The sequence below is a fragment of the Cololabis saira genome, chromosome 18 (genome assembly GCF_033807715.1).
Source record: "Cololabis saira isolate AMF1-May2022 chromosome 18, fColSai1.1, whole genome shotgun sequence".
NCBI classification, from domain to species: Eukaryota; Metazoa; Chordata; class Actinopteri; order Beloniformes; family Belonidae; genus Cololabis; species Cololabis saira.
Genome location: NC_084604.1, coordinates 21,864,301 through 21,881,120, shown reverse-complemented (window position 1 = coordinate 21,881,120; position 16,820 = coordinate 21,864,301). Strand labels below are relative to the sequence as shown.

General features: G+C 40.8%; 2 protein-coding genes across 2 annotated transcripts in view; both read left to right on the top strand.

The window, feature by feature from the left end:
- The window catches only part of LOC133464566 (protein eva-1 homolog C), a 91,086-nt gene extending 81,771 nt beyond the window's left edge, over positions 1-9,315 (top strand). The window contains exons 6-8 of the mRNA XM_061746620.1: positions 3,774-3,875; positions 5,373-5,591; positions 6,909-9,315. Coding sequence (XP_061602604.1) covers positions 3,774-3,875; positions 5,373-5,591; positions 6,909-7,288 — 701 coding nt within the window. The 3' untranslated portion in view covers positions 7,289-9,315. The remainder of the gene's footprint in view (positions 1-3,773; positions 3,876-5,372; positions 5,592-6,908) is intronic.
- Positions 9,316-9,522: 207 nt separating this feature from the next.
- Positions 9,523-16,737, top strand: efhc1 (EF-hand domain (C-terminal) containing 1). The gene is made up of 10 exons (XM_061707092.1): positions 9,523-9,588; positions 12,340-12,561; positions 12,663-12,950; positions 13,085-13,234; positions 13,923-14,109; positions 14,305-14,531; positions 14,637-14,777; positions 15,072-15,285; positions 16,350-16,490; positions 16,631-16,737. Exons 1-10 carry the CDS (start codon positions 9,523-9,525, stop codon positions 16,654-16,656), a joined length of 1,662 nt encoding a protein of 553 aa, XP_061563076.1. The 3' UTR covers positions 16,657-16,737.
- Positions 16,738-16,820: the final 83 nt, after the last annotated feature.

Sequence of the window (16,820 nt, the reverse complement as noted above, 5' to 3'; positions counted from 1 at the left end):
GAAAGCACTTCTCCACTTTTTCCAACCCAGAAGGATGAAGAAAATGTGAGGATTCACATCTCCCGAGTACATTTCCAGTCAGCAGTATCTCAGTTAAATCAAACTTTTCTTTTTATGACCCTCAAACATGCACTTGTTGAAATGCTGCAGTCCCAAAGGGAGATTACAGAAACTTCAGACTTGCAGTTTGTCTTGGCTGAAGAGATTCAAAATGGGTTTAATAGTCCGAAGACGTTCAGCGGAAATATTGGAAAGTCTGAGAAATATTAACAGCTGTGATGTTAGTTTTTCATCAGTTCTGGTACAGAACCTGTATAAATAAAGTCTTAAGCATCGTCATTTTTTAAGGAACATTTCTTCATCGTTTTGAACCATTAATATTTAGAACCACAGAATCTTTTCTATCCCCAAAAGTTTTGCTTTAGTTGCTGATTTTACTTGTTTTTCATTTATTTGTATATATTCTAAAGAGCATTTTATACCCTAGAGAAGGTAAACTTTCAACATTTTCCATTTATAAAGATCTATAAAGAGTAAACTTCCAACATTTGAGGGGATGTTCTGTCATGTTTACCCAACCTTTCCATCAAAACATGTTCCCACTTGACACCTGTCTACATGGAGCGTTATTTCCCCCGTCCCAAAACATTACAGTGGTGCAGCCAGACCATTGTCCCGCACTGACGCAGCACTGTGGAGATGAGCACAAAACTAGGCCAGGGAGAATCCCCCTAATAGTGAAAGCTATAAATGTCAGTTGTGAAATATAAGCCTGTCCGTGTTTCATCATTGCTTACGATTGGAAAAGTCTTGTAACGTGTCCGGGGGCATGGAAGGAGGGGAGCGTGGTCCACGCCGCTCTTTCTGCACTCTGATTGCCTCTTGGATCCCTGCCAAAAAAGCTGCTCTGGAAATTTGATCAGTATGTTTATTCACTGGCTTTTAAACAAATGGTGCCTTTTTTTTTTTTTTTAACCCTAAATAACATGTCAGAATCTTAATATTGGAACCACTGATGCCAGCACCACCAGGCAGCAGATTTTGCTTTTTTTTTCTTCATGACCTGAATGTTTGTCCGTGGCGACGAACATGCGGGGACAGCAGATAGCTGCACAGACAGACAGTCATCATTTGAGCCCTGAACTGCTGCCGATCTTGCGGGGCAGGAACAACACAGTGACCGGAGCGTGGCCCAGACTCCGAAACCACATGTGAGCGGACAGGAATGTATAGCTCACTGCATTTTGGGTTTGTGTCTGCGGGAAAGAGTGCAGACTCCCTGACTCACAGGATGCCGTTAGGTAGGGGGTTGTAGGTGGGGGAATCGTAAGTTTTTCTGAAATTAGTGTGCAACATCAGGAGGAGTGTGAGTCATGGCCCTCATACTCTTTGACTCAGTCAGTAGCTCCTGAAGCACCACAGCTCTTGTTTTAGCTTAAATTAAATGCGTGAGCAATAAGGCAATGCTCACCCTTCATTAGAAACATCTGCTGCCATCTGTTCTTTTGATAATATAATTCACAAGATGTCTAGCAGGTTGAGATTAATGAGAAAGTTTATATAGGTTTGAAAATCTAAAAAAAAGGTTTGAACCACAAAAATTGCTTTGTTATATCAAATCGTAAGAAAAATTTTAATTATTGAATACACATGAGCCATTGCCTAAGAAATTAATTTAATCCACTACTCAGCATAAGTAGCTAAAGAAAACTGGGTTCCTCCAGTTTCCTTAAAATGACAACAAATGTTGTTCAAAAAGATTTAAATACAGTAGATCAGCTGTAAACAGAGTGTATTGTCACCGTGACATCACATGACTGTTTATTGGCTGCTCCTTAGAAACCTTGGGCTTTTCATTTGTTCAGACCCATCTTCAGTTGTTGCTGCCAGAGGCGACGGTAAATCCAGTGGATTTGTGGATGGACATTGTAGTAGCTTTGAAAACTGGGCAAGGTTTCAGAACCTTTTGAAGTTTAAGACTCATCTTAGAGTGAATTCAACCACTTACAGAACAAAAACAGACTTGAGGGGAATTTTTTATGCTCCTTCTGTACAGCTTGACTGGAAAGAAAGGGAGGGAAGAAACTGATGCATTCGCTTAAGGTCCATGACAGTGAAGACTGACCCAATAAATTGAATGAATTGTCCAGAGGGGAGAGGTGAGGAAATATCTGCAGGATTTAAAGTGCTCAGAAACACCTCATCGTTCTACGATGTAAGCAATCACTAGTAGATTTGTGAGATTCAGCAAGGAAGTGTTTGGCGCTGAGGAGTGTTAGGAGTAGCAGGACAACGGTCACCATGAATGAGAGCTGGAGTTCCTTTTAAAAGACAGCTACCAATGCAGCACTCCACTTCTCAGACCTGTATAGTGTAAGTGTAATGGCCCCCCAAGACAGTATTTCCCACTAAAAGCACACCTAAATTAGTATCATAACAAAAAGTTGATTTACGAAACAAAGATTTAACTATTTTGCTATGTTCCACATCGGAACCAAAGCAGCGCAAAACCAAGGTCGTCAACGGCAACGTTCAGAGTTCATAGAAAAAGTGTTACACATCACCTCATTAGCCTGGTAGGCAAATGTGATGATGGCAGTGCCATCAAAAGAAGATCTTCTTTCTTGTTTTCCATCCAGTCTAAAAAAAACTGGCACGATTCTGCCTGGAAGTGGTTGAAAACTCCCAAGAAAAGCAATGCAGAGCTTGAAGGAAGCTCTGACGCTGCCTCTGCTGCTGGATCAGTTCTAAGTAGGGCTGGTGTTAATTGGAAATTTAAATGAGCTACTGTATGTATGATTTACATTTTAAAATATCTAAAATGGATTAGATAAATGTAAGTTGTTGTTTTTGTTTTTTTTCTGTTCTGTAACTGAAATTTCTGTATTACACACATGGATCTGCAGGGTTGATGAAGAATCGCTGGGGGAATGGGCCTTGTAGTACCGCCTCATTCCACTGGGGGCGTGTTGTGGAAAAACCTGTTAAATGCTCTATGTTCTTTCCAACTAGGTGAACAACTGCACTGAAACAGAGTGTTTAAGTTACCAAGAATAAGACTTGAGAGATGATCCAGGTTTCAGTAGATTTAATTAAACAGTTGCCTGGGTCAGAACATACATCAGGCGTCTGGATGCAGAGTGACAATGAAACTTTGTTGTTTTACAGCTGGGGCTGAACATGTGAACTTCCTCATGATGGACTGTCTCCATCTGGTCTAAAGTAGTACAATTACATAGTGGGACTTTGAGATGAATAATTAGATTGCGCCTTAATCCAATTCTTGTTGGGTTTTTTTTTGCTTTGAGTGCCAACTGTTGATGAAAGTAATGATTTTATAAGATGTATATAGTTTATAAAGAAAATAAAACCAGGGACAATTTGAAGCCTTTAAAAACTGTTAATTATACAAAGGATGGTAGAATACCATGAACAGAAACAAAACTTTTTTCTTATTTTTTGCTGCTTATTTGTGGTGTGAAAAAAAAATGCAGTTTTGGGATGTGTTGGTTTATTTTTTTCAATCTAGGCGTTCGCTGCTTTGTTGGCTTCTGTTTATTGTTGCCTGAATTTTCTAAACTTGAATTAAGAGATAAAAAAAAGGAATATTGAAATAACATGTCCTAATAAATAAAAGGCATTCTGCAGAAATGTGAAATATTACTTTGTTTCCTTCTCAAATGACCTATTGTCTAATTGCACTGTGATTTTCTCTTTCATTTTCCCCTTCCCGAACTTTCTCCTCTTTACTCCACTTCTCCTCCTCTTTGAAGTCCCGAAGCGATTGCTCCAGGAGCCCAGCACCCATGACCCCAACATAGTGGGAGACGGCCCTCCCGAGGGGAGTCCAGTCAGAGTTCCTGACACTGTTCCAGGTGAGCAAAATTACACACACACACACACTTTTTCACATATCTAGACTCAGCGTGTACAAGAGAGCCGTTAAGAGAAAGAAGGCCTCCCAGGCATTGAGAACATCCCCTCAGGTCTGAACCCCCTGCAAGGAAGAAAAATCCGAGCTTAATTGTTGAGGGAGCCTGGCCTGCATCCAACACACTAATTGCTCTACTCAGCAGCCGGGACTGTATTCGTTGAGAGGTTACTCGAATGAAGGAAAAGTTAAGAGAGGTAGAGGACAGAGGATGTGCACCGCAGCGCTGAAAGCCCCTAACGGATGAATGGTTTCACTTCCTTGCCCTGGCTTTCAGCACTCCACCTACAGCTCTGGAAAAACCTGTTTCCATCTCCCTGTGGTTGTGTGAGAGCAGCTGAAGAATGTGAGCAGGATTTAAAAGCTAAACGTAGTTTTTCTTGTCTTTTTTTAGCCACTTTTAGCTGAACAACGTAATAGAAACAGATTTGATGATTCTGTTTGACCAAAGTGGATCTAACCGCCCGTGACACGATGACATGTTTCTTTCTTTTAATGCATGAAACAAACAATATATATAGAGGTAAGTTTCACATTTTATATAAGCAGTAGGTACTGGGAAGGTATCAGTATTTTTTCTTCTTGTGTGTGTGTGTGTTGGAGAGAGAGAGAGATTGTGCTGGAGTGTTAGCTGACGTGCACGCCGCAGCAGTAGGTCCAGGTGGAAACGTTTACATCCTCAGTGGGCAATTCCAGTCTAAATTGTATCTATCAGATAAAGAGCGAGACACACCTTAAAGACTCTAAATAGAGAGCGACCAAAAAAGAGGGAGAAAATCAAGCTCATAAACACGACAGAGACATCTGTGGATCTCAAGCCACTTAACTGAATGCTGCCATTTATTTACTACAACTCTGAGCTGTTTTTACAGTGAGGCTTCGCTCATTCTGGGATCTACAGTTACAGCGGATTAATTACAGGAGAGCAGATGCAGAAATTAGTAGGAAGCGTCGCCTCTCGCGTACACAACACAGCTCTGACGGGAGCCTCGCCATCATGAAATCCAAAGGAGCAAACAGTTGCTCTTCTATGAATAGAAGCTCCTCTGAGACTTTGGGGAGCTTTTGAAATGTGGCCAGAGCACAAACTTTTTCCATGTGGTTCTCCGTCTCCTAATGATCTGAGTCAGAATGAATTTGACAGAAGCGGATGTTGTATTATCTTGTGAATCACACATTTCTCTTTACATATGTGCAACTTGGAGAAGGAGTATTAGAATCTCTTGAGAAACTTTAGATGAATCAGGTTTCTCGCCAATGTTGCCACAGTACGGCTTTGTTTTCCTGTAAATCGCCGAAGTAATCACTTCTGACTATTGTAGCCACAGATTCCGACCTCATAGGGCTTCTCTGCGTTTGAAACTGAAAATGTGCCTTCAAGACTGTAGTCTGGCTTGTGCCGTTAAACTGCACTTTCCTGTTCTTGTTATCTTTCTACCAGATAAAAAAAAGGTTAGAGAAACAAACCCCCTCGAGGAGAAGTCGCCAGAAACGGGAGGAGGAGGAGGAGGAGGAGGAGGAGGAGGAGGAGGAGGAGGAGGAGGAGAGGGAGAAGAGCGTCCGTTGCAGCCACCAGGCTTGAATCCCATCATCAATTCCACGTCTCGAGCCGACATGGCCCTCTTCAGCAACGCACTTGCAGCCTACACTTACATATCAGGTGGGGGCCACGTGTGTGAGCTTTAAATGTTGCATCACATCAAATAAAGACGAAAGGCTCTGGCGGGGAAAGAGGAAATTCCACTGCAGGTGGAGCTGCATTCATTTTTAGATTACAACGGCAACTTGTAGTCGTTTCTTGGCTAATGAAATCAGCAACACTGAGATGTGAATGCATGGTTTCATGTGTGCTACACAAGTGTGGCAAACTTTTGTTTGGATAAAATCCCCTATTTCCTCTTGTTTTTGTTTTTTTTTTTCTTTTTTTTTTCTTCTATTTCCGGTGACTGAAAGGTGGGTAAATGTGGGCCAGAGGAATGCAGATGTACAGATAATGGCAGCGCGCCGTCGGTCACCTGCACCGAGCAGCTGCTGAAGACTCTTTCCTGTTTTATTACCTCGCACTTTGTCTTTCAAATAAACAGTTTCTACATAGTGAGCTGCATTTCTCATACGGTCAAATAAACATTCGAGGTTCATCGGTCGAAGTGGTTACAAGTTCCCCGAGCTTTGAATGCTTCCTTGCATATGTAATCTGCATTTGTGTATATTTACAGCATTTGCCATAAAAAAAAACAATATGAAACAGGTAAAAAGATCTGTTCAAAACATACATTTTTAGCCTCATTTCTTATTTGGAGCTTTATGTTCATCGGGGGACTAATAAGAATGGAAATGGAGAAAAAAAAAGTAAAATAATATATTGAGGTTGCTGCAGCTGAGTTTAATGTAAACAGCCAGCGAGAGCCAAACCGCCGGGATGATTGTGACGTGGGACTCCTCCCTGGAGACAACCAAGACCACCAGTATGCGAATGAGCTGTAAGCATATGAGAACACGCATGCAAAGAATCAAGGAAGCCGTGAAGTAAAAAAGAGAGGTGAGATCTGATCTGACACAATCTGTAGGATGGAAATGTGGCTTCAAAGCAGGAAGACAGGAGTAGTTGTCATGCTGGTTCTTTTAGTAGTGAATGAAAGATCCTCGTGTACAACGAGACGAAGTGAGACATTGAGATGAATGTTGCGATATTGCTGATATATACGATATAGCTGGGATTACAGAATATATCAGATATTGTCATCGCTCCAGTAAACAAAACCAGGGAAGTGAGTCATCTGAGCCGCCGCCAGGGTTCGTTACTGGGACTGGGCCGTCAAGTGAAATATGATGTGTCAAACACATCAGGAAAAGATAAAGAACTATTCAACAGTCAGAAAGATCCAATTGAATGTTTGACAAGTTTTCTGCAGGGAGTCAAGTAAATGTAAGAGTTCCCTCCCTGATCTCCACGCTCTCTCTCTCTCTTCTGCAACAGACCACCCAGAGAGGGCTGCACTCTTCTTCGTCTGCGGCGTGTGCTTGGGCCTCTTCCTCACTCTCTTCGCTCTGGTGGTCCAGATCTCCTGTCGCACCGACTGCCAGCCCCGCCGACGGCCTCAGCCCAAGAAGCGAGCCCGTCCCGCGGACTCGTCGTCCGATTCCAGCGACTCGGACTCGGACTGGGACACCACCTCGGACCTGTCGGCGCGACGACACAGACGCTTCGAACGCACGCTCAACATGAACGTGTTCACGTCAGCCGAGGAGCTGGAGCGAGCTCAGCGGCTGGAGGAGAGAGAGCGAATCATCCGTGAGATCTGGATGAACGGTCAGCCGGACATCCCAGGGACGCGGAGCCTCAACCGGTATTACTGAGGACTAGCACCGGGACTTTCGATGGGAGTCTTATCTGACTTGAACAAAATTTAGGACGCACTTGGATCGGAGGGGGAAAAGGGACACACGGCCCATGTAGAGATTTATAAGCAAGCACGGAGAAGCAAATGTGGACTCTGATGATAAAAGAGGAACGTTTTGCAGACTTCCCCTCTCTCTGCTGTTTTCCATGTTCCTCTAGGAATCAGAAGCTCCGACCCCCTTAAGTTGAACAATAAGCTCCTACTCTGCATTGTAAGCTTGCCTCTTAGCTGCTTCTTACCGCCGGAAGTGAGAGGTGACTTGCCGGTGACCTCGGTAGGCCTTTTTTTGAAGTGGGGATTTATGGGTTAGCTGCCAGTGCTGCAGAGACCACATGGTGACTGAAGGACCAAGGCCTCGGACGGGACTGTGTTATACACAACGTAGAGCAGCTGGAATAGACTGTCGCTTGGAGCTTCATGCTCGCTACCCTCCAGTATTCAAGTGTGAACTTCAGCCGGGGGGCATTTTAAAGAAAGCAAGCTTGACAATGGGGAAAATGTAAGACAATCTTTCCACAATCAATAACTGTGCTGCCTTTTTGAGCTTTATCAAACCAAAAGATTTTTTTTTTTTTTTTAGTGGGAGGGGGTGGTCATCTCAACCCGTATGCAATATATTTTATAATATTTAATAGTTTTACGATGTGTATTTTTTTTCCTCAAGTATGGTTTATCATGAAATATTTTTATACTTGGCGAAGTTTGTTTGGCACCTCAGGGATGCAATCCTAGTGTTTCTGTCTTTGGCTGATCTAGTCACTTCTTAAAAAAAGACCATTTGAACTAACTTTGTCAGCAGTTAAAGATGATAATTATGAAAATGATGTAAAAAACCTCAAAGAGGCTTTTAGTCATTTAGCCTTTTTTTTAATACAGTAATTCACAGTCCAGTGCCTTTTCCAGTAATTAAATAATCCTTGTCAAAATGACAGCAGGTGTCTTTTAATAAGTAGTCAGTGTATTTATTAATTGGAGATCCTAAATTTATCCTAACACATTTTGTTCCTTTTTAAATATTGTTGCTGTGTTGAAGTGGAGCTTGTGTAAAATATGAATGTTTCTGTTGAATATTGCACTTGCTGTCTACAACTCTATTGTAAATGTAAATTACGACAATATGCCATTTTTTTCCATCCTCATCTGTGATGACTTTGTGAATTTCAGACCTTTTGTCAACTATGCCCGTATTTTCCCTAATCTTTTTCGAAACAGTAGTTTGTGGTAATCATTGTTCATTGCCATCTGAAAAAAGAGCTGACGCGACTGAAAGAAAATACACAGTAGACTGTAAACTGCTCCTCTTTAATAACATTGCCATTTTCATAATATAAGCTATTTTCAGCCCAGTTCTGTATGTGTTTCTCTGGATTCAAGCTGAGAAAAAAATTACACTTATAAAAAACTTTGTTTTTTTTGTTTTTTGTTTTCTTTACTGAGAGATTAATTTAAGAAGTACACAAAACAAGGGTTATCCTCATAAATAACACATTTCTACAGATTGTTTTGTGCTTAAGTTTGAATGGAATTGAAATGTGCCAATTAATTGGTAATGTGAAACCAAAACATGACTCCTATGCTTTGAATAAACCGTGTTCAATAATAACTTATCATTTCTTCCTCTGTGGAAAGAAAAAAAACCTTTCAGTCAGCTTCTCTTTCAAATGTATTCATGTCTGTCTTATTCTTTCCGATTATATGGAACCCAGACAATGAAGCTTTGGTTTAATTTTGTCTTCAGTATTGCAATTATGAAAATTAAGCAAGCAGCCCTGGTCAAGAGTACAAGCGCTTGTGAGAAACGGTTACATTAACTGGGTTTTCTTGCCCCCTGGCGGTGACTTTAGGGATATGCAATTTGTGTAAATAAAAAAAACTAATACCAACGAAATCCGTTATTTCAAGAAAGTTCGCATAATTTGTGTCTATAAAATTGAATTTCCTATGCATCCCTATTGTAGCATTTTCTACGGCGCTTTAATAAATCTGAGAATATGTATTTGTAATGAATTTCTTGGGTTTTTCTTTGTTCCCCTAGTACCGCCGTTTCCATGGAAACCATAAACTCTGCCACGGTCGAGGTGTCTGGTTGTTTTGCACTCCGACAAAGGGTTTATTTCAATCCTTTAAAAAGTGAGTTAGAACTATCAACCTTTTACAAGCAGTTGCAGACCCAAAAAACACAGACAGGAAATGTCTTTTAAGTGGAACAACCACGGATTACCACTTTTGCCAGGATACACTTTCCGGGATGTTACGGTAAGATCGTCCCTGTGGCTAAAATAACAACCTGAAAATTGTCAAAAATGCAGCAAAATGTCAACAAAATGTAGGCTAGTAGTTTATTTCTTTCTGCAAAGTCTGTTTGCTTTCGTCGGTGTCGAGCCTGTGTACATGTCAAGGTCCAGGACAATTTGAGTAATTAGCAGATCTATTAGACGAGAGACACCAGTCTTAGTGGAATAGGGTTTATTAAGTGAGTTTGTGAATATAAATGCACGTGTCTGATTGGAGATGGGTCATAATTGGCAGCCTGAGGGGCCTTGACAAGGTTGAGAGCTTAGGTAGGCCTATCAGAGGTGGACAGAGTACTCGACCCCAGTACTTGAGTAAGAGTACAAATACTACTGGTCAAAATTTACTCCGTTACAAGTAAAAGTAGCTCAGTCAAAATATTACTCGAGTAAGAGTAGAACAAGTACTTGCTTTTAAAGGTACTTAAGTATCCAAAAGTAAATGCTTTTAAATTTACTTTAAGTAAAAGTAAGAGTAAGAGTAAATTTCTTATTTTTCAAATTTAAATTACTATATTTTTTCTAAATTAATTTAAGGATCTTTTAACTCTTGTTTCTGAGAATTAACTCTTTGAAACCAGCTGCACTGATGTGCTGCATTTAGAACCACAATCTTATATAAAACCTGCAGAAACACCAAAAACAAATCAAATGAATGAAATGAGTTTATTAACAATCATGAACTGAAACCAAATGAACCTGCACCATCCAACTAAGTCTGGATCCCCCTCAAAGACCACTGCTTTACAAAAAACTACATCTCTGCTTTCAATAACTCAATGTTGAAGTCACTTCACTTTACAGGAAGGACATGTACCAGTACAATATAGCAATATAGAGACGACTCAGCGGATTGTCTTTCTTCTCCTGACGCAGGCGTAGCCATTGTTGCGGCTCTGTCTTGACAAACGCAGGCTACTTTGGCGGTCTCGTTTTGAGGAGGCTTGACGTATTTCCGCTTTACGTACATCCCAGTGGAGAGCGTGCACTGTGATAGGTCTCCTCCTTTGACAAAAACAGCTTGTGTCCAATAGGATGAAAGTAACGAGTACTTTTCAGCCTTCCTAGAAATTTACTCGAGTAAAAGTAAAAATATTTGTCTTGGAAATGTATTCAAGTAAGAGTAATAAGTACCAAAGAAATCTAATACTTAAGTAAAGTACAAATCCTCTGGATATGTACTTAAGTACAGTACTCAAGTAAATTTACTCCATTACTGTCCACCACTGAGGCCTATATAGTATCATGAATGCACTAAGAAGCTACACACAATTACTTGCTGATCTTTTTTTTTTTTTTTTTTTTTTTTTTTTTTTAAAAACGGGCAATTTAGAATCACCAATTAACCTAATATGCATGTTTTTGGACTGTGGGAGGAAGCCGGAGTACCCGGAGAGAACCCACGCAAGCACGGGGAGAACATGCAAACTCCACACAGAAAGACCCCTGGCGGGCCTGGGAGTCGAACCGGGGACCTTCTTGCTGTGAGGCAACAGTGCTAACCACTAAGCCACCGTGCTTAGATTACTTGCTGATCTTTCATCCCTCCATTTCATTAAAAGTAGGCAATATAAGGTGATGAAAATCACTCCATGGACTAATTTTCAGTGAAGGCAGATTATTGTTTCAAGACAAGTATATAGCACCATGCAAAGAAAGAACTATGATGAAAAAAGATCTAGGGAAGTGAATGCCTCCTTTGGTCCTGAGCTCATTTAAAATGAAATGAGGTGAAACAGAATACTGTTGTATAGATCAACATTTTCCAGACTGTGGAGAGGGACTATTCCAACTGTTTTCAATAAGAATTGAAGAGCCTGTAATTCAGCGACATTCTGCAAAATGACCCTGCATTTTATACCTGTCATCAACTGCAAACAAGTGGTGCTCTGAGAACTCAAAAATATAGCAAAGAGGGTCCCAAAGTGTTGTGCTGCTGAAGTCTTCCGCTGTGCAAGAAGTGGCTACATTTTCATTTTCAAAACTGCAACAACTCATCCTCCCCGCTGTAAAACACTTGTCAAATGTTTAGAGGATGCACAGGGCAGGTAGCATCTCTGCAGACCCCTCACACCCAGGACACAGTCTGTTTGAACTCCTCCCCTCTGGACGGCGCTACAGAGCTCTGTACGCTAAAACCTCCAGACACAGAGACAGTTTCTTCCCCCAAGCTGTTGCTCATCACTCATAGAGTCTCAGAGTAATCAACCGTGCAATAATAATAACCACAATCATATGCTGTAACAATGCACCTTTCAATAACCATGACTACCTCATACTGCTGCACCTTTCACTTTTAAATTGTATATATGTTAATAAGAGCCATTTGTTTATTACTGTTTGTAACTATTGAAATCTGGGTTCAGTGAGCGATAAAAAACGAAAAAAATTCTCTGTCTGGCACGTTCATACTTGGCCAATAAAGCTTATTCTTATTTTTATTCTTAAAAGAAGTGACATATGCACATATTATTCAAAATAAAAAAGGTAAACATCCCTGAGTTCCACAGTTTGTCTTTTTGTGCTGTTTTCATTTAGATATAGGTGTGCTCCAAGGTTTTATCACTGCATCACAACTTTTTTTGGAGATAGGTTTATATCTTACACGTCTTTGCATCATATCATATTGGTATTTCAACACAGCTTACATCTCTCATTGAATTTACAAGTTTACTGTGAGTTATGCAGAGCTGACTGTTTCCCTCTGTGTCTGCAGAAGTCCGCCTTCCATCGGCCCCAAACACTGGACAGTAAGAATGGCTACTCTGTGCGCCGTCGCCCTTCGGTGGGCATTGGCCAGGATCCTCTTTTATCAGAGCAGTTACTTCAACAGGAGATCAGTGAGTTGTCCTTTGAGGCACTTGAAATTACGCACGGCCCTTTAAACCGGACAGACGATTTCACCTTCATCCCAGCCCACGTGGCGCTCGACAAGAAGGTTTGATAGTCACACAAATTCAATACTGACAAAGATGCCCATTTATCCATCACCATATAATACTTTTTCTTCATTTTTTTCACCACCTAATCTTCTTGCAGATGCTTTGCTTCTATGCATATTTCATGGAAGATGTCTTGTTTTCACCTGAAGAGAAGTATCGTGTACGGCCCGTGGTCATTTACTACTACCTGGAGGATGACAGCATGTGTATTATTGAGCCCGTAGTGAAGAACTCTGGGTTACCGCAGGGGAAACGGACCAAACGTCAGCGTGTCCCGAAGAATGAACATGGAGATTATTACCAGTGGAAAGACCTTAACCTTGGTATGGATTTGGAGGTGCACGGGGTCAAGTACCACATCACAGACTGTGATCTCTTCACAAAGGTAAAACTCAGCTGAGGACATCTCTGTCTGGCTCTTATCTTCTCTGCACCTTTCAGACAAAATGAAGGCATGAGTTAGAACCGTGATGTTGTAAAGATATATCCTTTCTCTGTTTCATTGCATTCATTGCATAGGAATTCATGGAAAGTGAGGGCATCATTCTGGGCAACCCAGAACCAATGCCAGAAGACCCGTATAGCAAACATCGCAAAATCCCACAACCTTCTCACACCACCCCCTCCACGTTTGATAGCCTTCAGCAATTTATTACTATGGACGGCAAGGTAAATTAAGTTTCCTCTGTTTCAAATTCCCTGGGTAACCATTGAAAATGCACATCTTGACACCCAAAATAGGCAGAGAACTCCAATGTCACCACCAGTGCTTTACCAAGTACATTTAGACAAAGTACATTTTTATGAACCAGTGTCAAAGCTGCTCTGTCCAACAAACTCTTTACAATGTCACTTTTAGTTTCAATAACTATTAAAGGAACATTTTATTATGTCTCACATAATTTGGCTTTTTAAAAATTAGGAAAACTAACTCAACAGCCTCATCCCCTCAAAAAATGAAAAAAACATTAGTTTTATTTCAAAGTTTTTACATGTTTTAGGCTTTATGTAATCTGCTGAGTAAGACGAGGCAGTGGCATTGACAATGTGCAAACATATTGAGCATTGTTTTTCTTGTTTTGATTCCTTATAATAAGGCATATTTTATTTAAAAAAACTTCTATGTATAGCCATATTGTCCAAATCATTTGGCATGTCGTTTGACGAGGTTGCTTGTTCTCAAAATTGACTAAAAGCCTGTAATTCCCTTATATGTATCTAAAAAAGTAAAAAATATTGTAAGTACAGGGAATAAAATTCTTCAAGAAATGGTTATAGTGATATTCTCACCAAATGATTGCCCTGAAATGTCTCTGTGGATGCCAGCTCTGGTTTCAGCTAGTCTGTTTTTGGTCAGGTGCTACGTTTCTTTGCCTTGCTGGACAACACTGACTCTCTGTATACGGAGATGTGGCCCGTCATCATCCACTATTACCTGGTGGATGACACAGTGGAGATCAGAGAGGTTCATAAACGCAACAGTGGACGGCTTCCTTTTCCTGTCTTGCTGCGCAGACATAAGATTCCTAAGAAAACCAAATCAGGTATGAGTGCTTTGTCACTTTTAACTTTCTTTTATTCTAGTCAGTGCAAAAAATGAGTTGTGTTATGTTACAGAAAGTGTAGACCTTTAAAGCTTCCAAAATGTCTTAGCGGTTCAGTGTTTTATGCCTCCAAAGAAACTTAATCTAAATATTACCATTTAATTGCTGCACAACTGTACTTTCGGTTCTTGCCAGAGGCATTCCCTAGATGTGTGTTGGAGATCTCCAAGGAAGAAGTTGATGAGTATTACACCCCCAAAGACTTCCAGCTAGGCCAAACGATTAGCCTGCTGGGGCATCGCTTCCTCTTATATGACTGTGATGGTTTCACAAAAGATTATTACCAGAAGAACCACCCAGACATGGAAGTGAAGTCCATAGAAGTACCGAAGAAGGCTGATAATGTTCAGGAACAAAAGATCGTGAGGAGCAAAAATATTTGAACTATATTTATACAACTAATATTCTGACTAGTTGAAAGGGTGCCTTTGAGTTATTTCACACCCTCATATTGTCCATATTTGCAGGAGATTCCACCCTACAATGGATTTGGATCTATTGAAGACTCACTCCAGAACTGTTTCTCTCTGATTCCTAAGCCTCCCAGAAGAAATATTTTAAAGTTGTTAGAGAATCACGGCAAAGTGTTGCGCTACACTGCCCAGCTGGTGAGATAACGCTTCTGGTGTTTTTGTTATACAGATCAATAGAACCTGTTGAATGACTCTGCTCTGCTTTCAGTTGTAACAGGTCCCGAAACCTTCAATAGTGACATTAAATAACTCATCAGCAGTTTACTTAATAAAGTTGGAATCTTTTTTCCCCCCTGTCAACAAGCCACAGAACCAATTTAACATGAATATTTTTATAGTACACCGTACTCATGATGTTGGCGATTTAAAAATGTCACTAAATGTAAAGCTGTGGCCTCCTTTCTTGACCTGTCCTTTGTTGCACCCCAGGACTCCCTAAATCCCCAAGACAAAGGCCGATGTTTCATACTGTCCTACTTCCTGTCCGATGAGATGATCAGCATTTTTGAAAAACCCACCCGCAACTGTGGTATCATCTCTGGGAAGTTCCTGGAAAAGACACGCGTTCCCAAGCCGGGCTCTTCGGTGGAAAATCCTGAGTACTACTCACCAGCAGACTTCGCTATTGGAGCCACTGTGGAAGGTAATAGTTTCTTTTTGATATGTAACGATTCTGCTGTTCTGCATTGCCTTAGATGTAGCAGTTCATGTAAAAGACAGAGGTGATCATTTTTGGCCCTAAAAATGAAAGGGAAAAGATCAGCGCTCACCTTGGCTCCATGTCATTGACAGCTACGAATCAAGCCAGAAATCTTGGTGTAATTATTGACTCAGACCTGAACTTCAACAACCATTTAAAGTTTATCACTAAATCTGCCTATTACCACCTGAAAAACATTGCTAGAATTAAGGGGATTCTGTCTAAACAAGACATGGAAAAACTTATTCATGCATTCATTTTCAGTAGGTTGGATTATTGCAATAGCATCTTTACAGGCCTTAACAAGAAATCTATCAGGCAGCTGCAGCTGATCCAGAACGCTGCCGCCAGAGTACTTACAAACACCAGGAAACTGGACCACATTACACCGGTCATGAAATCACTAAGTCCAGTGAGTTAAAGGATAGAGTTTAAAATCTTACTGCTGGTCTACAAAGACCTGAATGGTCTTGGACCAAAATACATGGTTGATCTGTTAGTTCCTATGAAGCTCCCAGACCCCTGAGGTTCATCTGGGTCTGGTTTGTTGTGGTTCCCAAGAACCAGAACCAAGCAAGGTGAGGCAGCGTTCAGTTATTCTGCTCCTCACCGGTGGAACAAACTTCCTGTAGACCTGAGGTCTGCTCCAACTGTCAGCTCCTTTAAACCAGGCCTAAAAACATTACTCTTTACTGAAGTGTACTCTTAAATTAAATACTTACCTGCTGTACTCTACTGCCCTTACTTTTTAACAACTTGTGCTTTTTATTATTTTACTTCTTTTCTTATTCTTACCTATTTGTTATTTACTGTCTTGCCGCTTTTAATGTCAATGTAAAGCACTTTGAATTACCTTGTGTTGAATTGTGTTATATAAATAAATTTGCCTTTGCCTTGCCTAAAAACAAAAGCAACTTTTCACCAAAACACTTGTGTAATCCATGCAATTACATGCACACAGCTTCTTTTAACAGCATGAACCCTCAGCTCACCACATCTGCCTTTAGTTTTCAGCCACCGTTTTGTGCTGACCCATGCTGACCAGTATGTGCTCACCTACCTGGAGTCCATCTCAAGCCAGATCCCTTCACAGACGCTGGATTCTTTGCGGCAGAAGCTGGCAAATAATCAGCCAGCTGACCAAAATGGTAAGCATCAGATCAGTCATTTCTCAGAACACGTGAGGCAGTAACACTTTCCATCCAGTAGGTGCCTCTCTTGACTAAGGGAAAAATGATTTCAACTGACCCAGAATGATTTATGTCTGTACTTTTTTCCTTTCTTCCAGTTTTACAAGGAGAATCCTCTTCATGACAAGGGACGTCCTTGACTCTTACGGCTCCAAGTCTTGATACTACTGCAGTAATTTCAACACAAATGAAAACATTTCCAAAATGTCTCTGAACACAATAAACAGTTAAACTGCAATAAAGATGAATTATTTGGAGAGATCCACTTCTAAAGTGCTTTGAATTATT

What these genes read in the sequence shown, in the direction of transcription:
- efhc1 (XM_061707092.1), top strand. Translation starts at nt 9,523, where the DNA reads ATGTCTTTTAAGTGGAACAACCACGGATTACCACTTTTGCCAGGATAC. An exon ending in ACGTGGCGCTCGACAAGAAG is followed by an intron (nt 12,562 to 12,662) that starts GTTTGATAGTCA and finishes ATCTTCTTGCAG; the next exon opens with ATGCTTTGCTTCTATGCATA. An exon ending in ACTGTGATCTCTTCACAAAG is followed by an intron (nt 12,951 to 13,084) that starts GTAAAACTCAGC and finishes TTCATTGCATAG; the next exon opens with GAATTCATGGAAAGTGAGGG.